The 24,283-nt window shown below is 41.9% G+C and overlaps 2 protein-coding genes across 2 annotated transcripts in view; one reads left to right on the top strand and one right to left on the bottom strand.

The window, feature by feature from the left end:
* Positions 1–231: 231 nt before the first annotated feature.
* The window catches only part of NOA1 (nitric oxide associated 1), a 46,648-nt gene continuing 22,596 nt past the window's right edge, over positions 232–24,283 (bottom strand). The window contains exon 8 of the mRNA XM_063457384.1: positions 232–495. Within this exon, the coding sequence (XP_063313454.1) occupies positions 305–495 (191 nt within the window). The 3' untranslated portion in view covers positions 232–304. The remainder of the gene's footprint in view (positions 496–24,283) is intronic.
* Positions 10,067–12,295, top strand: LOC134610508 (tubulin polyglutamylase TTLL5-like). The gene has a single exon (XM_063453475.1). It carries the CDS (start codon positions 10,067–10,069, stop codon positions 12,293–12,295), a length of 2,229 nt encoding a protein of 742 aa, XP_063309545.1.

Genomic DNA, 24,283 nt, shown 5'->3' with positions numbered 1-24,283 from the left:
CTTTCTACAAATGTTTATTTGTTTTAAATTCTAATTACTATACTACTTAACTTCTCCCAACCCCTGAGGGAAGTGACCTTCCCAAATCACTGAAAAAATATTAACAAATTGTAGGGATATCATTGATTAATTTATCAGATTCAATTACAGCTGAAAAAAGAAAAAGAAAAAACAAACAGCTTTACATGTTGACAGTGCTCTATACAATTTATACGGATACACAAAAGCATATATAGCTAAACTATGTTTGATTTATACACGTAGATACTCACATTTTATTACAGATCTGTAAACATAAAATTAATTATTTAATGTTTTTTACAACACAGCTCGGCTTCTTTGTTTCATATGCAGGAGTTTTCCTAATTCTTTCTCCTTTAATGTTAACAATCATTGGCAATAGAGGTGGTCTCCTAATTATTAAACTTGTTCCTTTTGGTGTGTAACAGCGAAGGTCTAAGTGTTGTCCAGTGTGAGCAGTAACAGCAACCCAACCTGTGGTAAAAAGGAAATACAAATACATAAAAAAGGAGCATTTTGAGGAAATGTTAAGACATTCATTTTCTTCCATTGCTCTGAGTTAATAGATGGCCTAGAAAAAACGTATCCAGTCTTAAGTAACAGGAATATAAAATGATAAAGGCGGTGCACAAGAATGCGTATACAAGATGGCACTTAGGGAAATCATGTAAACTAAAACTAGAGGCAAAAAAGTGTTTTTTGTTGCTTGACCTCTATAAATTCAGATTAGGCAATATGCCAGTCAATGAGCTGTATGTACAGGTGATACTCGAAAAATTAGAATATCGTGCAAAAGTTCATTTATTTCAGTAATGCAACGTAAAAGGGGAACTAACATATGAGATAGACGCATTATATACAAAGCAAGATAGTTCAAGCTGTGATTTGTCATAAGTGCGATGTTAAGGGGTTTTCGAAATGTATGGAAGTCTTAGTTCACCGACCGCACACGAGGCTCCTGCCCAAAACAGTTCCATGAATTCAGTATGTGCGGTCGGTCAATTTCGATAAAGTCAGAAAAATGAATAAAAGCACAAACGAAGCCTCCTGGCTCATAGGAGCGATTGTTCCCCTTGTTCGTGGGAACCAAACTACAGAACAGCGCTCTCCTAGCAGTTCGACAAAAGGAAGCAGGCGTTCGTATGGTTTCAGCGGTGTTCGGGAAGTCGAGTGTCCGATTTTAGTTCCAGAAACTCAACGACCAAGTCCCGCTGTCTCCTTTCGTGCAAAGAAGATGACCGCCGTTTTATCTTCCACGTGGCGTTTGACTATACGAACCCCGAGAGAGCGCTCAATTGAGGGTTCCCTTTGTAGATAATGAGCCAGGAGTGTGGTCGGTGTTCGGCAGTTTCAATCTACCGAACAAATAAAACATGAAAATAACAAATGGCCTTACAAAATCCCAAATTAAATGTCTATTTTCTTCACAATATTATTAAAGGGACACTTTAGTCACCAGAAAAACTACAGCTTATTGTATTTGTTCTAGTAAGTACTATCATTACCTTCAGGCTTTTTTCCGTAAACACGGTCCTTTTCAGAGAAAATGCAGTGTATACATTATAGCATAGGGATACCTCCACTGGCCACTCCTCAGAACGCTTCTAGAGTTGCTTCGTGGGGCAGTGCTGAAAAGTGTGCAGTACTGCCATTCAGTGTCTTCACCCTCTGCATGCAGACACTGAACTTTCCTCATAGAGATACATTGATTCAATTCATCTCTATGAGGAGATGCTGATTGGCCATAGCTGTATTTGACTTCTGCTGGCTCTGCCCCTGATCTGCCTCCTTGACTGTCTCAGCCAATCCTATGGAAAAAACATTGTGATTGGTTTTAAATTAAAATTGGGGCTAACTTAAAAAAAAAATACCCTGCCCCTAGTCACCCCCCAGTGACTAGGGGTCTCCAAGCCCCTAGTCACCCTCTCCCTCCCCAATAAAATAAAACCCTGCCTTCACCTCTCACGCTAAAGGTAGTGATGAGGGAGCATTAAACTAAATACCTGTAAATACATTTTTACAAAAAAAATGTAAAATCGCGCTCCCCATTAGATGTCTTCTTTTTCCTAAAACCTTATTTTTTCAGCTCCAAAAAAGGCCAAATAAAAATTCATAAATCCCGTTAACTAATAAAATAAAGTCCAGAAAGCAAAAAAAAAAAAAAAAAAAAGATGGGAAAAAAATTCCGACCCGAAATAAAATAATCAATTTGTAGCCAGCGAGGGCTCCACGCAGACTGAGCTCCGCAGGTCGGGGAAAGGCTTATTACCCCTTCCAACGCCCTGCAATTTGGCTTAAACCAACCAATCAGAGCGCTCTGATCAAATTGCAGGGTGTGGGAGCAGATAAGACAGATTGTTCTTACCAATTATGGATGCCCTTAATAAGTACAATGCAGTCAGTCACCCACTCACAGTAAGAGATGCAGGTAAATGGATGGCCACTAGAGTAAACTGCAAAACTGAAGATCGCATACAGCATGAAGAGTTAATCAACCGTGCTAACTGCACACAATTACATTATATAGATTTGGTGAAAACACGAGTACAAAAAAAAAAACTTTATTTCATTATCACCTGTAAAACTGAACTCTTATGCAAACTATATTGTTGTCTTTATTGAATAGTACGTCATATCCGGTTACATTTTCTGTTATCACTATATTTGTGTAATGTGATTGTGGGGATTAGATATACTCAGAATATTAATACAGGTTTTAACCCCTTAATACCGGCATAGAACGCCGTAACGGCTTGCAGCCTCAGGAGGTAAAATCTACTTACCTCTACCGCGATCCTCTTTGAGAGGACTGCCTGGGCTGCCCAGGCAGTCCTCCCCCGGCAAATCAGGCCCCAAAGAGCGATCACATGGCCCCCTATAGCTGGCTGTGGACTGTCAGGCTTTATTGGTGGACTTTATTATTCCCACCACCTGCTGGTGGGAATAATAAAAAAAAAAGTAATTAAACGTGTTAAAATAAATTAAAAGTATATGTGTGTGTGTGTGTGCATATATGTACACATTTTATATATACATGTAACGTCATATGTAGTGTATTTTAATGTTAATATAAGTACATATATCAGTATTAAAATACACTTAGAATGAAGTTACATATATATAATACACATATATATATATATTTATATTTATATCTGTGGGTCGTGAGCCGAGTTTGAGTGGGTTGCGCTGAGAGGGCTTAAATCGCACCTTGCGAGTCCGCTCAAATCACTGAGAGCGGGCCCGCTTAATTTTGCGCTGTGCGGGCTTGCACAAATTACAGCGAGCCAGAGACCTCAAATGACAAAGTATTCAAGAGCCCGCCCACGCAGTTTATGGAGGCTAGCCCACATTTCCTGCGCAAAGAGGAGGATACTTACATCACGTGTGGTGCCTGGTGGATGAAAAAAAGCGGGACGCAGCACTTCTGCCTGTCAAAATCTACAGCCAGTGAGTAACCATTTTTATGTAATGTTTTGCAATGTTACGCCTTTTTAGTGCCATGTTGTGCCAATCTATTCCCCTAAAGCTTATTGCCACGTTGTGAAACTTTTGCCTTTTTTTAGTGCCATGTTGTACCAATTCTACGCCCCTAAAGTTTATTGCCATGTTGTGCCAATTTTACGCCCATTTGTTAGGGCCATGTTGTGCCAATTCTATACCCCTAAAGCTTTTTGCCATGTTGTGCCAATTGTATGCCCATACTTTTCATCTAAAGCTGATTGCCACATTGTGCCTGGTGAATAAAAGAGCGGGACACAGCACTTCTGCCTGTCAGACTCTACACGAGTCAGTGAGTAACCATTTCTATGCAATATTTTGCCCCTTTTTTAGTGCCATGTTGTGCCAATTGTATGCCCCTAAAGCTTATTGCCTCATTGTGCCAATTGTATGCCCCTAAAGCTTATTGCCTCATTGTGCCAATTGTATGCCCCTAAAGCTTATTGCCTCATTGTGCCAATTGTATGCCCCTAAAGTTTATGGCCATGTGATGCCAATTATTTTCATCTAAAGCGGATTGCAATTTTGTGTAAATTTTTTGTCCCTAAAGCTGATTGCCACATTGTGAAAGGTTATATATGTCTAGGTTGGAATAAACTCCTCTCCTATGGCATATGATTGCCACATTGTGCCTGGTGAATAAAAGAGCGGGACACAGCACTTCTGCCTGTCAGACTCTACAAGAGTCAGTGAGTAACCATTTCTATGTAATGTTTTGCCAATTTAATCCCCTTTTTTTTAGTGCCATGTTGTGCAACAGTGACTTGGAGTGATTTAAAGAGGGAACCAATAAGTCTCAAAATTTAGATTTATCGATATAGATTCCAGAAAGTCCTCAATTATATGCTCAATGATCTTGCTCTTGCTTAAGACTAGCGCCGAAACGCATGTTGAGCGGACGCCACTGTTTTTACTTGTGGGAATCAATATCTAAAGTCTGTTATGTAACTATTGAGGTTATCTTTTCAGCGATTTAGATATTCAGGGGACTGCCACAAAGCAGTGTGGCGGGTGGGCGTCAAATCTATGGCTAGTTCAGCTTCAGTGGAGATGTTAGTATCCTTTTTAGGTTTGGACTCCTGTCGATTGCAGATTTTTAACTACCACTATATCAGATCAAACCCTGAACACTTACCGGGTGTGGTTGCTAGTGTGAATGGTGAACAGGTACCATAACTGTGGATTGTTGAAATGTCAGCCATAATGTTACTTTATTTGTAATACAGTTTACTGACTTCGACCACAGCTTAGAATCCACAGGATCCCAACCTGTAAATCTGAGACATTCCACATCCACTGTGCTACACTGTTTTAGAACCATTTTGCTTATAAATAAGCGGTTACAAGTATTTCTTACGACACAAGTAACCTCTAATTTGCTCGATAGTCTAATCTGAGTTTAAGTATTCTCAAAACTTATACCCCAAGAGGGTGATATTCACTGACTAATAATATAATTGAGGACTTTCTGGAACCTATAATATTGATACATCCAAATTTTGAGACTTATTGTTTCCCTCTTTTAAATCACTTCCGTTTACGGTTTTGTGACCCCCATTTTACTAATTTGTGTATATTTATGGGTTTTTTTAAGGGGGGGGGGGGGGGAGGGTGTGGCGGTTCTTTTATTATAAAAAAAAATTTGTGGTGTACTGAAGCATTATTATATTTAATAAAGTTTTCTTAAACAAACTACTTACATTTTTGGGGGGTGACACAGAGTCTTAGTCTCAGTTCTTTCTCAGACTAACACTCACGTTTTCTTGTTTAGACTTTAAGGTGATGCCCTGGTTATCCACCTAGGCCATTCTGTTGCATTAGTGGTACGACATTTATGTCTTGCACCTGAAACTCCCTTCGATATTCACTGATAGAAGGCAGTGCCAACATTGCAGTGACAGGAATCTATAACTTTTCTGTAACTTATGGTTTAAAAAAAAAAAAAAAAAAAAAAAAATCATAAATCTCATTAAACACCTGGTTATTCTGGAATATATGAAGATAACCATGGTTAACTTAAGTGGGGAGTATTCTCCCCTTTTCCCAATAAAGAACTTAAATAAACTCACATAATCAAGCTTTCTCAGTCAATGCTCTTCCAATCCCCAACTTCTGTTCTTTGAAATGTTCATCCAATAAAATAAAGAAAAATTAAACAGCTCTGACAAAACTTAATAAAAATAAAGATTTAAAAAAAAAAAAGAGATTTAGGTGGACCTATAGGTGCATAAACAATGCATTAGCATCTAGCTTGCACTTAACAGGGCTTGCTAGAACTTGGTTTTCGAATTCCAGAATCATGAAAGTTGCAGTTCTAGAGTATCTACAGGTCCCTTAAGCTAGGAGCATATACCATTTGGTTAATTATGTTTTAAAAGTTATGAAACCCACCTCCCTTAATAGGTTTGAGTGGATGCAGTAGGTGTGTGTGTATGTCAGTGTGTGTCTGTGTGTGTTTATATCGGTCAGGGTGTCTGAGTGAGTCTGTCAGTAATTTTGTCAGTGAGTTTGTGTATGTCTGTCAGTGATTGTGTGTGTGTGTGTGTGTGTGTGTGTATGTCTGTCAATATGTGTTTGTCAGTGAATACGTGTGCCTGTGTGTGTGTGTGCATGTTTGCCAATGTGTGTCTGTCAGTGATTGTGTGTGTCAGTGCATGTCTGTCTGTCAGATTGTGTCAAATCACAGATTGTGTGTGTCTGTCAGATTGTGTCAAATCAGTGAGTGAGTGGGTTTGTCAGTGTGTCTGCAAGTGAGTGTATGTCAGTGTATCTAAGAGTTGGTGTGTCTGTGTGTATGTCAGTCAAAGCGTCTGTTAGTCTTTAACAGGAAGACGTGTGGCCTTTAAATTAGGGGATGCCAGTTCTGTCATGCCTAGGGCAGCACAATTCCAAAATACACCACCATGAAAGGCCATCTAGTGACAGCTGCTCAGAAGCTATTTTATTAAAATGGGCAATCCTAAGAAGCCACATTCATCTCCAATTTCATAAGTGAAGACACCGATGGAAATATCAGCTGCTCTTACTCGTTATTCTGCGGGTCAGAGAAGAGAGGTTCAGGCATCAATTATTATAATATGGTGCCCTCACTCGAAGGACCTCCGCCGGGGAACCCCGCAATTTCAGAAGGCTCAATTAACATCTATATAAAAGAAGCTGTAGAGAAACTTACCTTTGCAGGAGTACCTAGCTGGCATGCTCCACAAATAGCAGAATCATTCAGCAGAAATTGGATAGCATCAGCTATGAAATTTGTCGTATTGGGAGACGTGTCATTAAAGGGACACTCCAGGCACACAAACCACTACTGCTCATTGGAGTGGTCTGGGTGCCAACTCTCACTACTCTTAACCCTGCAACTGTAATTATTGCAGTTTTTTATAAACTGCAATAATTACATTGCAGGGTTAACTCCACCTCTAGTGGCTGTCTACTAGACAGCCACTAGAGGGCACTTCCGCGTTTATAGCAAAGATTTTCTTTGCTAGAGCGTCGCTAGATGTCCTCACGCTGTGTGAGGACCTCCAGCGTCGCTCAATTCCTCATAGGAAAGCGCTAAAAAATCGTTTTCAATGCTTTCCTATGGGGAGACCTAATGCGCGTGCACCGCATTACCGCGCATGGGCATTAGGTTTCGTCAGCCGGCGAGCGGGATCAGTCTCGCCCACCGGCTGACGTGATAACAGGGAGGAGCGACGCCGACAAGAAAACCACCGCCGAGGGACATCGGCGGGGTCTCAGGTAAGTGACCTGAAGGGGTTTTCACCCCTTCAGCTACCTGGGATGGGAGGGAGGGAGGGATAGGGGACCTGCAGTGCCAGGAAAACGGATTGTTTTCCTGGCACTGGATTTTCCCACAGGGACCTCTTGGCTTCTCAGATAAAACATCTCACCACAAAAATGAAAACACAATCATACTACCTAACTGGTGGACATGACCCACAGATCCTTGAAACCCAAAGTAGCACTTAGGAACTCCTCTAATGATGCTATCTGCAGGGTACACAATCTCCCCCTTAAGGAAGAAATTTTACAAACAGCACGTAAAGCTGCTTCACCTATTCAATATCAAGGCCAGTACCTACAGCTTGTCCCAGATCTCTCATGGTGCATGCTGCAGACGCGAAGGGCCCTCGTTCCAAATACAGAAAAACGCAGAATTTTAAATACTGATGGGGATTTCCATTTGACCTGATCATCAACTATAAATACACGGCGTTGATTCCTTCTTAAACGTCCTCAATTTTTCGGATACTGATGTGCAGGACTAGTATTTAAAAATGAATCCTCCTACGCCTCCACTACTTGCGGCAACACTAAGTGAGGAAACGTCATATGGAGACACGGCAATCTGCCAACCATCTTCCACCTCACAGAACTGAAACCTGGTCCCTTGAACTGTCTGGTTCTAAAGGTATTGGTATCGTTCTCATGATGGAGCCTGCTAGTATTAGACTCAAAAATGAATGCTCCAGAAAATGTGCATTAGATCAAACTAGGTATAGCTGGGTATCAGGCCTTGTGTCAGGCCATCTCTTACCCTACTACTACCTCTCTTCCTACTACCTCCTACAGCTACATGTTTCCTCCATAATTGTTCTCTGAAGCTGCCCCGCTGGATTCCTATTCTTTCTCTATATTATGTACTTTCCTTTCCTTCTCTTACTTTATGTTAATTTCTCTCAGGCTCTGATACCCATATTTAAATTAATGGCATTTGCCATTGCTGGCATGACGAAGCTAAATATCTGTTCGGTAAGATATCTGCCACATTTACTAATCATAAATGTATGGATTATAAATGTATAGATTATTCCCTGAAGGGGAACAAGAAAGGCAATGCTGCAGCATAGAAAATAAAATCCAGATTCCTAGATGCAAAATCAACACCAAAAAATCCACATAAACCTGAAGTGGACTGCGATCCCGCACATGAAATATGATGCACCTCCATGGACAAGTAGCAGCTGAAGTTAGTCAGGGCAGAACATTTCATGTGCAAAGCAACAGTATCACTTGGAATAGAACTAAATACAACATGGAGAAGAGATTGTGTTTGTACTCGAGGAGACACACAGGAAAACAGCCTGCTCTCAATGTGGTGAAACACAATAAGCAGGCTTCATAGAGGGAAACGAAAAAGCAGCACAGCAAATAAAACACACAAATAGCAATTAAAAATCAATGCTAACCTAAAAATAAAACAACGATTCAAGCAAAGCTGACTGAACCTGCATATGAAAAATAATGCCATTGAAAAGACGTGTTGCACCTAAAGTCAAGCAGGGCAGCACATTTCATGTGCCGAGTGACATGTTCAGTGAAACAAAATTAATGTAAATCGTCTTTAAAAAGGCAGCACAGGGAAAGGGCCTGCCTGCAGTGTGGTGAAACACAGAAAGCAGACTAAGACTTTTCTTGAAGGGTAACAAGAAAGGACTTAAAGCAGGATAAAAAATAAAACAAAAAACACAACACAACAAGAGAACACAGGAAAACAAAAGAGAAATGAAACTGAAAAAAGAAAGCAAGACGTTTGAAATTCACGTTGAGCATCACATAAAATGTGCTGCCTTTGGAAAGTCTTGTCAAAGCAGGGCAGCACTTTTCATGTGAAGAACAACAGTGAGTATATGCTTACACTGTGTTCACCGGTCTATCTACCTAACGACTTCTAATGAAAAATCAGTGTACAAAAAAAAGATAATCAATATTAAAGGACCACTATAGGCACCCAGACCACTTCAGCTTAATGAAGTTGTCTGGGTGCCAGGTCCAACAACTGCTATGTTTACAAATGGGTTGATCCAGCCTCTAGTGGCTGTCTCATTGACAGCCGCTAGAGGCGCGTCGGCGCTTTTCACTGTGATTTTCACAGTGAGAAGACGCCAGTGTCCATAGGAAAGCATTGAGAATGCTTTCCTATGGACTGACTGAATGCGGGCGCGGCTCTTGCCGCGCATGCGCATTCAGCCGATGACTGCGAAAAGGAGGAGGAGAGTTCCCCGCGCCTAGGCAGTCCGGCAGGGGAAAACCGGTAAGATTTAACCCCTTCCATCCCCTAGAACCCGGCGGGAGGGGGGCCTTGAGGGTGGGGGAGGACCTTTGGACCCTATAGTGCCAGGAAAACAAGTATGTTTTCCTGGCACTACAGTGGTCCTTTAACAGTTTACTCCGGCGACCAAAGCAAAAAAAAAAAAACTATTTTTACTGAGGACGAAAAAGAATGTAAGGATATAAGCTATATATCTTTGAGGCAACGTCAATTTAAATGCAATTTTAGGATAATCTGATATTGGGGCTATACTTTGAACTGAAACCTTATTGGGAAAACTCTGCAAACCACTTTGCTTGGCCCCCCAATGCTCCTCTGACCTCACAGTGCTGCTCTGACATCACTATGCTCCTCTTAGCTGACTGTGCTGCTACTGCTCCACTTAGTCATTGCACTGCATAGCAGCCAACTGAACAGGAGGCTAAGAGAGCAGTAGCAAATTCATTATTTGGTATTACACAAATATTGATACCAGCTAAATATATAATTATGGCTGGACAACAGCCTAAGAAGGGTGAACCCTCTGAGCGCCAGGAGAAAGAACACCACCCCTGCATAATATGGACTGGAGGTTCAGAAAAAACGCCAGTGGTGAAATTTCAAGCAGAAGGCGCAACTGGAAAGGTATGCCTGCGTGGGGTGGGAGAACGCTACCACCTGGCATACAAGATGGCTCGTATCGGGAATAGCCCGGTCAGCACAATGCTATCTGCTCATGGGTTTCAGAAAGTGGAAGACAGCAGCAGCAATTTCAATTTGATGTGGACAGGACCATACAATAATGCTTCTGTCTTGGCAAATCTTTCTAAATATCAGAAAATCAACCACTTCCCCAATTCTATGGAGTTGGGACGCAAGGATCTACTCTGCAAAAACATTCAAACTATGCAGAAGAAACATGGGGCTCAGACATACAACTTCCTACCCCAGAGTTATTTACTTCCCAAAGATAACCAGGAATTCTGCAAAGTTATTTCCAAGGATCAAGGCCCTTGGATCTCAAAGCCTGTCTCTGCCTGTCAAGGCCGCGGAATTCAGATTATCAATTCCTTCTCTCAAATAAACAGAAGGGAAACACTCCTAGTCTCTCGTTACATAAAAAATCCACTTCTTGTTGACGGATTTAAATTTGACCTACGCCTCTATGTACTGGTCACGTCATATGATCCACTCATTATTTACCTATATGAAGAGGGTCTGACAAGGTTTGCCACCAATAAATATAAACCAACGGAGGAGAACATGAAAAATCAATATATGCATTTGACGAACACCAGCATAAACAAAGCAAATGCAAACTATGTGACAACCACAAATCCAGAAGTGGAAAATCACGGCAGTTTATGGAGCATGGGTGCATTGCTGCGTCACCTAAAGGAAATGGGAAAAGACACAGCCACGCTCATGTCTAAAATAGAAGAGCTGGTTATTAAGACCATAATATCGGCAGAAGGCTCTATTGCCTCAGTGTTGCAAGGAACACACGCTGACAGAAGAAAGTGTTTTGAATTGTATGGCTTTGATGTCCTAGTAGATGAAACCTTAAAGCCCTGGCTGTTGGAAGTTAATCTGATGCCGTCTCTGGTTTCTGATGGACCCCTTGCGTTAAAAATCAAGGCAAATCTGCTTGCAGACACGCTGACATTAATTGGTGTGCAGTGTCAAAATACCCAGCAGAATATGAACAAAGGGCCCATAAAAGCTGCACAAGTGAAAGCAGGATATCAAAAGTCAGCTGCTGGACAGACCGAAACCTCCCTCTTCCACGAGAGGATGAAGATTATCCGTGAGATCAAGGAGGAGGAAGAGAGAAGAGGCGGTTTTATCAGAATCTTCCCCCACAAGGATACATGGAAGAAATATAGCAATTTCTTGAAATACAAATCCTTTAATAGCTTGCTGGCTTGTCATCTTTTTACAAAGAAGTCATCAGAGCCGGGATCCAGCAGTAGTGGACTTGGCCAACACTCTGTGCTGTATGAGCGAAAGCTGCCGCTACTGCGGACAAACATCCATGAGATGGCACTCAGTCAAGGCAGTCCATCCCAAAGTAGGACAACTCCCAAGGATGTGAGGAGACAGGGAGTTACATCTTCAGTGACGTGCAAACCCCTTAATAAGATTCAGCCTCTCCATCTGCATGCAGCAAAGATGTCAGATCCAAAAGCCAGCAGTGTTGGTATTGGGCAACACTCTGTGTTGCGTGGGCAAAAGCAGCCATCACTGCAGACAAATAAGTCAGTCAGTCCATCTAAAACTTCTCCCATGAGCAGTGGAAGAGTTTCCAAGGAGGTGGAGAGACAGAGAGTGCCCAATTTAGTAACACGCAAACATTTGGATAACATTCAGCCTCGCCATCTTCTATCAACAAAGATGTCAGATCAAAAATCCAGCAGTAGTGGACCCTCGGCACTGTATCAGCAAAAGCTGCCACCATTGCAGTCAAGCAGGCCCGTGGATCATGTGATGACGCTCAAGCAAGTTACTCAATTTAATAGGTCAGTAAGTCCATCTAAAATATTTAGCAGCGAAAGAGTTCCCAAGGAAATCAGGAGACGGGGACTATGTGGCATCAGGGACTCTAGCACGGACTCCGGAAGCATGAGACTTGTTGATCCACAGCCTACTGTTCTGTACGGTTCCAGTGAGCTATTAAACATCATCACTGGCTTCTCGTCCACCTACCAACAACTTTGCGCAGAACTCGATCAGCTATAGTGGCACCAGGATGCACCCGAATCTGACACAAAACCAAAAACAGGTATAATATTACAATGATATGTCTGCTTTTAGTTTTACAGACAACCCCAAAAATATGAATTAAGACAAATGTTAATGTCTGTTAGACTTCTCAGCTATTGTAAAAGCTAATCTTATATTTATCCATAATATATTCCTATTCCATATTGCATATCTAGAATTCTCCATGGATAGCTAGCATCTTGATTGTAAAATGTATGTTATGTGGCCATATGTGACCATTTTTTCTTTTTTAAATAACCTTAGGATGAGCTGATTGGAGGGACTAGAACAAGAGGATCTAGAAAATAATTTTCTGGAGCTTTGTGGTTCGATTGTTCCTGAGGCATCTTTTACCTTGCTTTGATAGAAGACAGGTAGTAGTATTTCTACTGCTCAGTTAGCCAGAGACAGACAGACCTCAACCTGTGCTGACCCTGAATCGAGAGCTTAAAGGGAAACTATAGTGCTAGAAATACAGAGTTGTATTTCTAGCACTATAGTAACCTATAGTGCCCCTATCCCACATGCTGCCCCTCTGCAGCACAGAAAGGGTTAAAAACCCTTTTGTCACTTACCTGACTCCAGCGCCGATGTCCCTCAGTGGTGTGTCAGGCTCCACCTCCGCTCCTCCCACGATGTTGGGTACCTAAAGTGCACTGGCGGCGATCGCTCTAGCTATCAATGTTTTCCTCTGGGATTTTAGTGAACCCTGAATGTCCTCATGCACAGCGTGAAGACATCCAGCGTTAGTTAGTTAGGTGACTAAAAGTCGTCTAACGACCCGGAATAGTCTCTGGTGGCTGTCTAGTAAATAGCAACTAGAGATAGAGTTATCCCTGCAATGTAATTATTGCGGTTTATCAATAACTGCAATATTTACAATTATTAAACCGACAGACATTGCACCCAGACCACTTTAATGAGCTGAAAAGGTGCCTATAGTGCACTTTTAAAGTGGAACCCTCACCTCCATGGCATTTTACTATTATGTTTACTTATTTCCTATATTTAATAAAGCATATACACACTATTGTTCTACACATGAAAAGTGGGACCCTGCTTAACCTCAGTTTTGACAAGTCTTTCCAAGGGCAGCACATTTTTATGTGTGAATGTCAAGCATCTTGCTTTTTTTTTTTTTTAACCCCTTAAGGACCAAACTTCAGGAATAAAAGGGAATCATGACATGTCACACAGGTCATGTGTCCTTAAGGGGTTAAACGCATTCTCCAGTGCCAGGAAAACAAAGCCGTTTTCCTTGCACTGTAGAATTCTGGAGTGCCCCCCTCCCTCCTGCCCCTCCCATCCCATGTCAGCCACTTACCTGAATCCAGCGCTGACGTCCCTCGGCGCTGGGTCAGGCTCCGCCCACGCTCCTCCCCTGCCAACGTCAGCTGGCGGGGAGACTTAGTGCGCATGCGCTGCAAAGGCCGCGCGCCTTAGACCTCCCCATAGGAAAAATCTGACTCTGGAGGACCAAAAGTCAGTTTGGATTCCAGAAGCTCCGCCAGTGGCTGTGTGGTAGACCACCACTAAGGGCAGACTTAGAGCTGCAATGCAATTGCAGTTCTCTGGAACTTAAATGTTTTACATTACATCACTAAGTGCAAAAGGGTCACAGCACCCAGACCACTTCAAATAGCTGAAGTGGTCTGGATGCCTACAGTGTCCCTTTAAGTTTAATTTATCGTTTATGTTCTCATGTTGTGTTGTCTTTTTGTTTTATTTTTTACCCTGCACTAATGCCTTTATTATTTCCCTTCAAGGAGCACAAGGAAAGTGCTAACCTGCTTACTGTGTTTCACCACATTGCGGACACTTACTTACAAACAGGTACAATATTACAGTGATATGTCTGAGTAGAGTTATTTGTAAAACAAAAAGAAAACAAACCCAAAAACATAAATTAAGACAAAATATTAATATCTGTTAGACATACAGCTATTGTGAAAGCTAATCTTACATTTATCCATAACATATTTCTATTCTATATGGAGTATGCAGAATTCTCCATGGATAGCTAGCATCATGCGCAGAACTCGATCGGCTATAGTGGCTCCAGGATGCACCCAAATCTGACACAAAACCAAAAACAGGTACAATATTACAATGATATGTCTGCTTTCTGTCTTACAGACAACCCCAAAAATACAAATTAAGACAAAATGTTAATATCTGTTAGACATTTATTTGAGCTATTGTAAGAGCTAATCTTATATTCATCTATAATACATTCCTATTCCATATTGCGTATGTAGAATTCTCCATGGATAGCTAGCATCTTGATTGTAAAATGTATTTTATGTGGCATGGGTTTACCATTTTTTCTTGCTTTTTTTTTTCTTTTAATAACCTAAGGATGAGCTGATTGGAGGGACTAGAACAAGAGGATCTAGAAAATAATCTTCTGGAGCTTTGTGGTTTGATTGTTCCTGAGACATCTTTACTATCAAAGCCAGGTAAGACAGGTAGTAGTATTTCTACTGCTCAGTTAGCCAGAGACAGACAGACTTCAATCTGTGCTGACCCTGAACCGAGCGCTTAAAGGGAAACTATAGTGCTAGGAATACAGAGTTGTATTCCTATCACTATAGTAACCTATAGTGCCCCTATCCCACATGCTGCCCCTCAGCAGCACAGAAAGGGTTAACTGACTCCAGCGCCAATGTCCCTCAGTGCTGCGTCAGGCTCCGCCTCCGCTTCTCCTCCCCGATGTTGGAGACCTAAAGTGCACTGGCGGCGATCGCTATAGCTATCAATGCTTTCCTCTGGGATTTTAGTGAACCCTGGATGTCCTCATGCACAGCGTGAGGACATCCAGCGTTAGTTAGGTGACCAAAAGTCGTCTAACGACCCAGAATCGTCTCTGGTGGCTGTCTGGTAGATAGCAACTAGAGATTGAGTTATCCCTGCAATGTAATTATTGCTGTTTATCAATAACTGCAATAATTACAATTATTGAACCGACGGACATTGCACCCAGACCACTTTAATGAGCTGAAAAGGTCTGGGTGCCTATAGTGCACCTTTAAAGTGGATCCCTCACCTCCATGGCATTTTACTATTATGTTTACTTATTTCCTATATTTAATAAAGCGTATACACACTTTTGTTCTACACATGAAATGTGTGGCCCTGTTTAACCTCTGGTTTGACAAGTCTTTCCAAGGACAGCACATTTTATGTGTTGCTCAACATGAATTTCAAGCGTCTTTTTTTTTTGGGGGGGGGGGGGTTTCAAAGGCATTCTCCAGTGCCAGGAAAACAAAGTAGTTTTCCTGGCACTGTAGAATTCTGGAGTGCCCCCCTCCCTCCTGCCCCCTATCCCATGTCAGCCACTTACCTGAATCCAGCGCCGATGTCCCTCATGACTGGGTCAGGCTACGCCTATGCTCCTCCCTGCCAACGTCAGCCGGCGGGGAGACCTAATGCACACTGAGGGCAGACTTAGAGCTGCAATGTAATTGCAGTTCTCTGGAACTGCAATGTTTTAAATTGCATCACTAAGTGCAAAAGGGTCACAGCACCCAGACTACTTCAATTAGCTGAAGTGGTCTGGGTGCCTACAGTGTCCCTTTAAGTTTAATTTATTGTTTATGTTCTCTTGCTGTGTTGTCTTTTTGTTTGAATTTTTACCCTGCACTAATGCCTTTCTTGTTTCCCTTCAAGGAGCACAAGGAAAGTGCTGACCTGCTTACGGTGTTTCACTACATTGCGGACACTTCCTTACAAACAGGTACAATATTACAGTGATATGTCTGAGTAGAGTTATTTGTAAGACAAAAAGCAAACAAACCCGAAAACATAAATTAAGACAAAATATTAATATCTGTTCGACATACAGCTATTGTGGAAGCTAATCTTACATTTATCCATAACATATTTCTATTCTATATTGAGTATGCAGAATTCCCCATGGATAGCTAGCATCATGTTTGTAAAATGTATTTCATGAGGCAAAGGCTAATGATTTTTTTTTATATATAACTTTAGGAAGAGCTGATTGGAGGGACTAGAACAGGGGTAGGCAACCTTCGGCTCTACAGATGTTTTGGACTACATCTCCCATAATGCTTTTACAGCCATATTGCTGGGAAAGCATCAAGGGAGATGTAGTCCACAACATCTGTAGAGCCGAAGGTTGCCTACCCCTGGACTAGAACAAGAGGATCTAAGAAATTATCTTCTAGAGCAGTGATGGCGAACCTCTGGCACGTTTGCCACAGGTGGCACGCCGAGCCCCCTTTGTGGGCACGCGGCCACAGGTCACCAGAGGGAGGGTGCGCTCCGCCGGCGCATCCATAAGGCCGCACAAGTGGCCGCCTTATGGTGCACTGGCCCGGCGGGCGCAAAACCGGAGTGACCGGCAGGAGGTGAGCGCCTGCCAGGTACTTTGTCTAGCGTGGCCGAGCATGCCGCGGTACAGGAACTTATGTTTCCTGTACCCGGGTGGACGGAAATGAAGTGCTCACAGAGAGAGCACTTCCTGTTCCGGCCGGGTACAGGAAACTGAGCTCCGCGGTGCGCTCGGCCACGCTACAATGTAGGAGATCAAGGACAAGTGGGGGGGGGGGGATGAAAACTAAGAGAGGGATGGGGGGTAGAAAGAAAATTGAAGGGGGAAGAAAACTGAGGGAGAGATGGGAGGGGGGAAGAAAACTGAGGGAGAGATTGGGGGAAACTGAGGGAGGTATGGGGGGAGAAAACAGTGTGGGATGGGGGAAAGAAAACTGAGGGAGGTATGGGGGAGAAAACTGAGGGAGGTATGGGGGGAGAAAACTGAGGGAGGTATGGGGGGAGAAAACTGAGGGAGGTATGGGGGGAGAAAACTGAGTGTGGGATGGGGAAAGAAAACTGAGGGAGGTATGGGGGGAGAAAACTGAGTGTGGGATGGGGGGAGAAAACTGAGTGTGGGATGGGGGGAGAAAACTGAGTGTGGGATGGGGGAAAGAAAACTGAGGGAGGTATGGGGGAGAAAACAGTGTGGGATGGGGGGAGAAAACAGTGTGGGATGGGGGGAGAAAACAGTGTGGGATGGGGGGAGAAAACAGTGTGGGATGGGGGGAGAAAACAGTGTGGGATGGGGGAAAGAAAACTGAGGGAGGTATGGGGGAGAAAACAGTGTGGGATGGGGAAAGAAAACTGAGGGAGGTATGGGGGAAAGAAAACTGAGTGTGGGATGGGGGAAAGAAAACTGAGGGAGGTATGGGGGAAAGAAAACTGAGGGAGGTATGGGGGAAAGAAAACTGAGGGAGGGATGGGGGAAAAAAACTGAGGGAGGGATGGGGGAAAAAAACTGAGGGAGGGATGGGGGGGAAAGAAAACAGTGGGGGGGGAAGGGGGACGACATACACACAGCACCCCTGCCCTACACATATCACCCCACACAAATCACACCCCACACACACACCACCCCCCACCCACACACCACCACCCCCCACCCCCCACCCCCCACACACACACACATCACCCCCACACACACACATCACCCCCCCCACACACACACACACACCACCCCCCACACACACACACACACACACACATCACCCCCCACACACACACACACACACACATCACCCCCCACACACACACACACACACACACATCACCCCCCACACACACCACCCCACCCACACACACCACCCCACCCACACACAAATCACCCCACACACACCACCCCACACCCACATGACCCCACACACACACATCACCCTACACACAAACACATCACCCCACACACAAACACATCACCCCACACACAAACACATCACCCCACACACAAACACATCACCCCACACACAAACACATACACTGTACCCCTCAATGCAGTGTGTGTACACTCAGCAGTCTGTTTGTGTGTGTGTCTACACTTAGCAGTCTGTCTGTGTGTGTGTGTGTGTACTCAGCAGCGTGTGTGTACTCAGCAGTCTGTGTGTGTATTTAGGAGTCTGTGTGTGTGTGTATTTAGGAGTGTGTGTGTGTGTGTGTGTGTGTGTGTATATTTAGCAGTCTATATGTGTGTGTGTGTATTTAGCAGTCTGTGTGTGTGTGTGTATTTAGCAGTCTGTGTGTGTACTCAGCAGACTGTGTATTCAGCAGTCTGCTAAATACAGACAGACTGCTAAGTACACAGACAGACTGCTAAGTACACAGACAGACTGCTAAGTACACAGACAGACTGCTAAGTACACATACAGACTGCTAAGTACACATACAGACAGACTGCTAAATACACATACAGACAGACTGCTAAATACACATACAGACAGACTGCTTAATGTATACAGACAGACTGCTTAATGTATACAGACAGACTGCTTAATGTATACAGACAGACTGCTTAATGTATACAGACAGACTGCTTAATGTATACAGACAGACTGTCGAGCACACACACAAACTGCTTAATACACACACAGAGATGTTAATTAGTTCGGACAACTGTATGAGTTGATTTTTCTAAACTTAAACCTTAGTATTCAGGTTTAATTGCCGTTTTGGCACTTTGAGGGGAAAAAAATTGGCATGTATTACGGTTTGGGCACTCGGGCTCAAAAAGGTTCGCCATCACTGTTCTAGAGCTTTGTGGTTCAGATACTGCGCCTCTATCGAACGCGTCTTCACCAGCAAAGCCAGGTAAGGCTCTAGTAGTAGCATTTCTATCGTTCAGTTACCCAGAGACAGACAGACCTCACACTGTGCTGACCCTGACCTGATAGTGGAACTGTCACATCCCAGGAGTTTTACTATTATGCTTACTTATTTCCTATATTTAATAAAGCATATACATGCTGTTGCTCTTCACATGAAAAGTGCTGCTCAGTTTAACCTCCGGTTTGACAAGTCTTTCCAAGGACAGCGCATTTTATGTGATGCTTAACGTGAATTTCAAACATCTTGTTTTTTTTAGTTTATCTTTTGTTTTCGTGCCTTTTCTTGTTATATTGTCTTTGTTTTATTTTTATTTTTTATCCTGCACTAATGCCTTTCTTGTTTCCCTTCAAGGAGCACAAGGAAAGTGCTAGCCTGCTTACTGTGTTTCACCACATTGCGGACACATACTTACAAACAGGTACAATATTACAATGATATGTCTGAGTAGAGTTATTTGTAAGACAAACCCCAAAACATAAATTAAGACAAAATATTAATATCTGTTAGACATACAGCTATTGTGAAAGCTAATCTTACATTAATCCATCACATATTTCTATACCATATTGAGCATGCAGAATTCTCCATGATAGCTAGCATCTTGTTTGTAAAATGTATTTTATGAGACATGGATTTTTAATTTTTTTTATAACCTTAGGACGAACTGATTGTAGGGACTGGAACAAAATTATCTAGAAAATAATCTTCCAGACCTATGTGGTTCAGAAACTGTGCCTCTATCGAATGTGCCTGGGCATCTTTACCAGCAAAGCCAGGTAAGGCTCTAGTAGTAGCAAAATATAGATATTGGGATCCAAGTTTTAATCTAGGAAGAAGATGAGTGTTTGTCTTTTTCTTTAGTCAGGAACAGGCAAAAGGAGGATGACGATGACATGATATAACTAAAAAGCTGCAATGTGAATCTTCAAATGACCTGGAACGTCACCTGGATGGAAATACTTTGTTTGCCAGCTGGATTGTGTGTACTGGATGAACATCTCCCATCAAATACCACCCCTTTTAAACTAAACTGCTACCGAAGTAGACTTTGTCCCAGGTAGAATTGGTCTGGGCAAGTTTAGAATCTCTGATTGGGATGAGTAATTCATCCTCATGTACGTGTAATTTTATTTCATGTGAGCGTTATCATATAATAAAATGCCTTTATTGACAGACTCTGCAATCTGTATCATTGCATTTATACAGCTCGATATTTACGTATAAAATGTGCATTTGAATGTGAGTGTTAAATTAGAATCTATTAGTAATGCCCACATTTATTTCCACCTACCAGTCAACCCGTGTTTAAACATATGAAGGTACAAGTGATGTTTGATTGCATCGCCTAATTTCAGTGATTAATTCTTGAAATCTCGTTTACTTGAACTCATACTCAGCAGAAATATATAAAAACACACTACAGACTGTGCTATTCTGCTGGGATTTTTTTTTTTTTTTTCAAGGTCCTTTCCAAGTCTGTATATTTATCAAACACAAACTAGAATTGTGTGATTGTGTAGGGCTGTTGTACTCCTACTGTAACCAGTAGAGGGTGCAATAATTATACTGTCTTTACAAGTAGAATAATTGAGTGGTAGTTTTTTTCCGATGCCAATAAAATTGCAGTGAAACTCCACTGTTGTCCTTTGGAGCTAAATATTCAAATCAAATATTCTTCACAGGATAACAAATACAAGATGTAAAACCTAAAGAGATATTATATATATATATATATATATACACACATACATACAATTTTGTTATTATTTTTTTTTTTAACTGTTGCACAATTTAAACTTTGTAAAGGAATTCATGTGGTTTGCATACTATATGTCCCTTTTTTGTAACATTTCCAAATAGTTTAAAACTGCATTCACTCTTACTACTGTAAAAAATAAATATATTTGTTACTAATATTTGACATCTTTGCAAGACCAAAAAAAACAAAACTCAACAATTACAGCAAGGAATATAACCATGGTACAAAGGAAAAAAATACATACTTAACACATTGTAACAAGGGCAGTAATAGCAAGACACACTTGTAGTAATTAAACAGCTACTTATAGTAATAGATGGGAGGATACTTTCCATGCAGACACATTTGTTAATTCCATCCCTTAGGCAAAAGTACTAATTAACCCAACTGGCAGCAAGGTTCCCACTTTCTCTTAATTTAGCCCTTTGGGTACAGGTTTATGCTGACATCAACTCATAAGAGTAAATAGTTTGCAATCTACCGAGATGATGTGTCTGTCGGCACTCCGTTCATTTATAGATGGCAACATTGTTTAGCTATAAATTATTTCTACACTATTTTATTCTAAGCTACACTACTATGGTTTTGTTAAGTTACCTAGACACTTATAATAGAGCCCCAGTGTGAGTGACTTTGACAAGGGCCAAATAGTGATGACTAGACGACAACGAAAGCTGTGTAAGAGTGAGACAGCACCCGGTCTGTCAGATTTCTGAACCAGTCAGAAATCTCAAACCAAGGCATGTCCTGTCCAGCAGCATCTGGTCCATGGCTGCACTGTACCGGACGAGATTTTTTTTTTTATGGAGTTCAGACGCCAGACTTCTGACAAGCATGTGCACCATAGTCCACAGCTGATGCCGCTATATCGAACATAACATTGGTCGAGATAGGGGTGGCAAACTCAGGGACATCCTTGAGCGGGCAAAGTTCTAGCTACTCCACTGCAGATACTGCTTGTGTTTCATGTACCTACAGGTAAGTAGCTCACAAAGCAAGATGAAACGGTGAAAATGCGGTCATAAGCAAGCACATACTTCCAGAGAACTGAGATTTTCAATTACATTTCTCTTCCCTGTTTGATAGCTGGGTATGACTGTTTTTGTTCAGCAGTGTCTGGAAATTCATGGCTTGTTCCAGCCTGGTGTCTGGAAGCTATGCTTTTGACAAGGATCTGATTTGAAAGTGCCATACATTGAGTATTTCCTCTATATTAGAGAAGGGCATTAACTTCTAATTTTGCCTAAATGTTTCCAGGCATGTCTTTAGGTTTTAAAGAGACTTACTTCTAAGCAAGCAAGATGCAAGACAGTTGTCTCATTTCTTACATGAGTTGACCTTGTGTTGGTCTAGATATGTAAACATCAATCATGAAGACATGTTATCATGATCTTAATTCCTACCTTGCACTATATTTATTCAGACAATTTCCTGCACTGGAATACCATGGGGTTTCTGACCAGCAGCCTCTGTGGTACAATAATTTGTCTGAGCAGATATTGCATTACAATATAATATGATCCCCTATTGATTACTTGTTAATTGATTGATTACTTGGCTTTATTAGGTATGTGCAGCTCAAAAATGGCTTTTATAACTATAGCTGTGGCTTAACTCTGTACCTCCAAATATATACACTGCTTGGGTATTAACCATGAGTAAATGCTGCCATGCTTGATAAGAAATAAGGAAAATGTATCCTTCTTACGATTACTATCCATGGTAGCATAATGTGTCCAGCCTCCTTTGAGAGGTGTGAAGCTAGTAACAAAGATGGGGAGGGGGTGGATTCATTTACACCAATTTCAGAGTTCCTGTCTGTTCTGCTGTGAGGGGAGGAGCTAAGCCATAAATTAAAGCCATGTATAATGACCAGGAAAATAAATTTAAGTAAGTATGAAACAATTCCCTTTATTTAATATTATGTGTACCATATACTGGTAAACTTTAACTTAAAAAGGAATTATTCTACTTGGCAAATGCTCTACCTGGTTCTGCTTCTCCAACAGCTCAACATAATATTGAAAAACTGAGGCGCTCTAGTATGCCCCCTTTTTTCTGGACTCTCTCCGTGCACCTCTGTGTTCCAGGCTGCACACCAATAACAATGATGGTAAGTGAGAAAGGTTTTGATTACCTTGATTTGATTACAGCAAGGCTGGGCTTAGAGATAAGAAGAAATTCAGCACTGGACAGATGGCTGCATGCTGAAGAGGGAGAAGGGGGTTCAATACCGTAAAAGGTCACTAAGCCTTAGAACAACTTTTCAGGACAGTGATGGTTAATCCGCAGAGACTAACCTGCTCCTACTCTCCCTGTTGATAGTGTCTTAGCATTGCAGATATTTGTTGAAATCAACTGCAGCTATAAGTAATTATAGCTGGCTTTGACACAGCAAAGGAAGAGTTTTTGTTTCTTAATTTTCTGTATTAATTTACTCAACTTCTTCATGCAGAGCGCATACGAGCATGCACAAGAAGCAAATATCTCTCTTCTCTCTGGGGAGAGCCACGCTGGTGCGTGAGCAATAGACAGCTCAGATGATCAAAGCATAGAGCCCACTGTGAACTGAGCTGTGTATAAACCGATCTCAGCAAGGCTGCTATCAAATTATTGGGAGGTTGCACTCATGCTATCTTATGAGTGGAAGTACAGCTGTGGAAATGTATCCCATAATCTTCTGCTGGAGAGGGGTTTAATGGACAAAATCTGACCCCATAGACCAGAATGAGAGGTGCCAGCTTGGTGAAGGCTCTTCCAGGTCAGGAAGGATAATTCAAGCTGCTGACACGTTTTTTTTTTTTTGCATGATTTTGTCATCTATTCGTTGTAATAAAATTGGGAATAAATTCCAGCATACCATGATCCTTTAACCCCTTAAGGACACATGACGTGTGTGACACGTCACGATTCCCTTTTATTCCAGAAGTTTGGTCCTTAAGGGGTTAAAGAAGTTATGAGCTTGTGAGGTAGGTTGAGTCTTTTTTTCTTAACATGGTGGCAATACAAATTCCGTAGGTACTGCCACCATATGTCAGAGAAATATGTATTATTCCTTTAGAAACTAAGTACATAAGAGGGGCACTATTCAAGCTCCAGGATTTCTGGTACCTGTGCAGTGAGTGGAGGTCCTTGAGTAAAGAAATAAAGCTCCAGCACGCAGTAATTTCAGGTGCAATGTGTATTATTCATTCATCCCAAATGACAGGCAATGTTTCGACACAATGTGTGTCATTTGGGATTGCTGAATAAAACACACATTGCACCTGAAATTGCAGAGTGCTGGAGGGTTAATTCTTTCAATTATTCCTTTTAGAACCCATAAGGATTAACAATACAACACGTAACCCCAAGCCACTAAAGCAGTTAAATAATTTTAGTCTCAGTGAAAGCACAATCGTAAAATATCATATCCACTAAAATACTGGTCACACCACATACACCCACTACCTTACCCATTATAGCATAACTATCCACATCATACATAATTACTATCTGACCCATAACACTAACCCCACAAATAAACTGTAACGTACCCGACACACCACATA

The sequence above is a fragment of the Pelobates fuscus genome, chromosome 5 (assembly GCF_036172605.1).
Source record: "Pelobates fuscus isolate aPelFus1 chromosome 5, aPelFus1.pri, whole genome shotgun sequence".
Taxonomy (NCBI): Eukaryota; Metazoa; Chordata; class Amphibia; order Anura; family Pelobatidae; genus Pelobates; species Pelobates fuscus.
Note: the sequence above shows the minus strand (reverse complement) of the source record. Positions and strands in the feature narration are given on the sequence as shown.

Coding starts and splice junctions, on each gene's coding strand:
- LOC134610508 (XM_063453475.1), top strand. CDS start 10,067: ATGGCTGGACAACAGCCTAAGAAGGGTGAACCCTCTGAGCGCCAGGAG.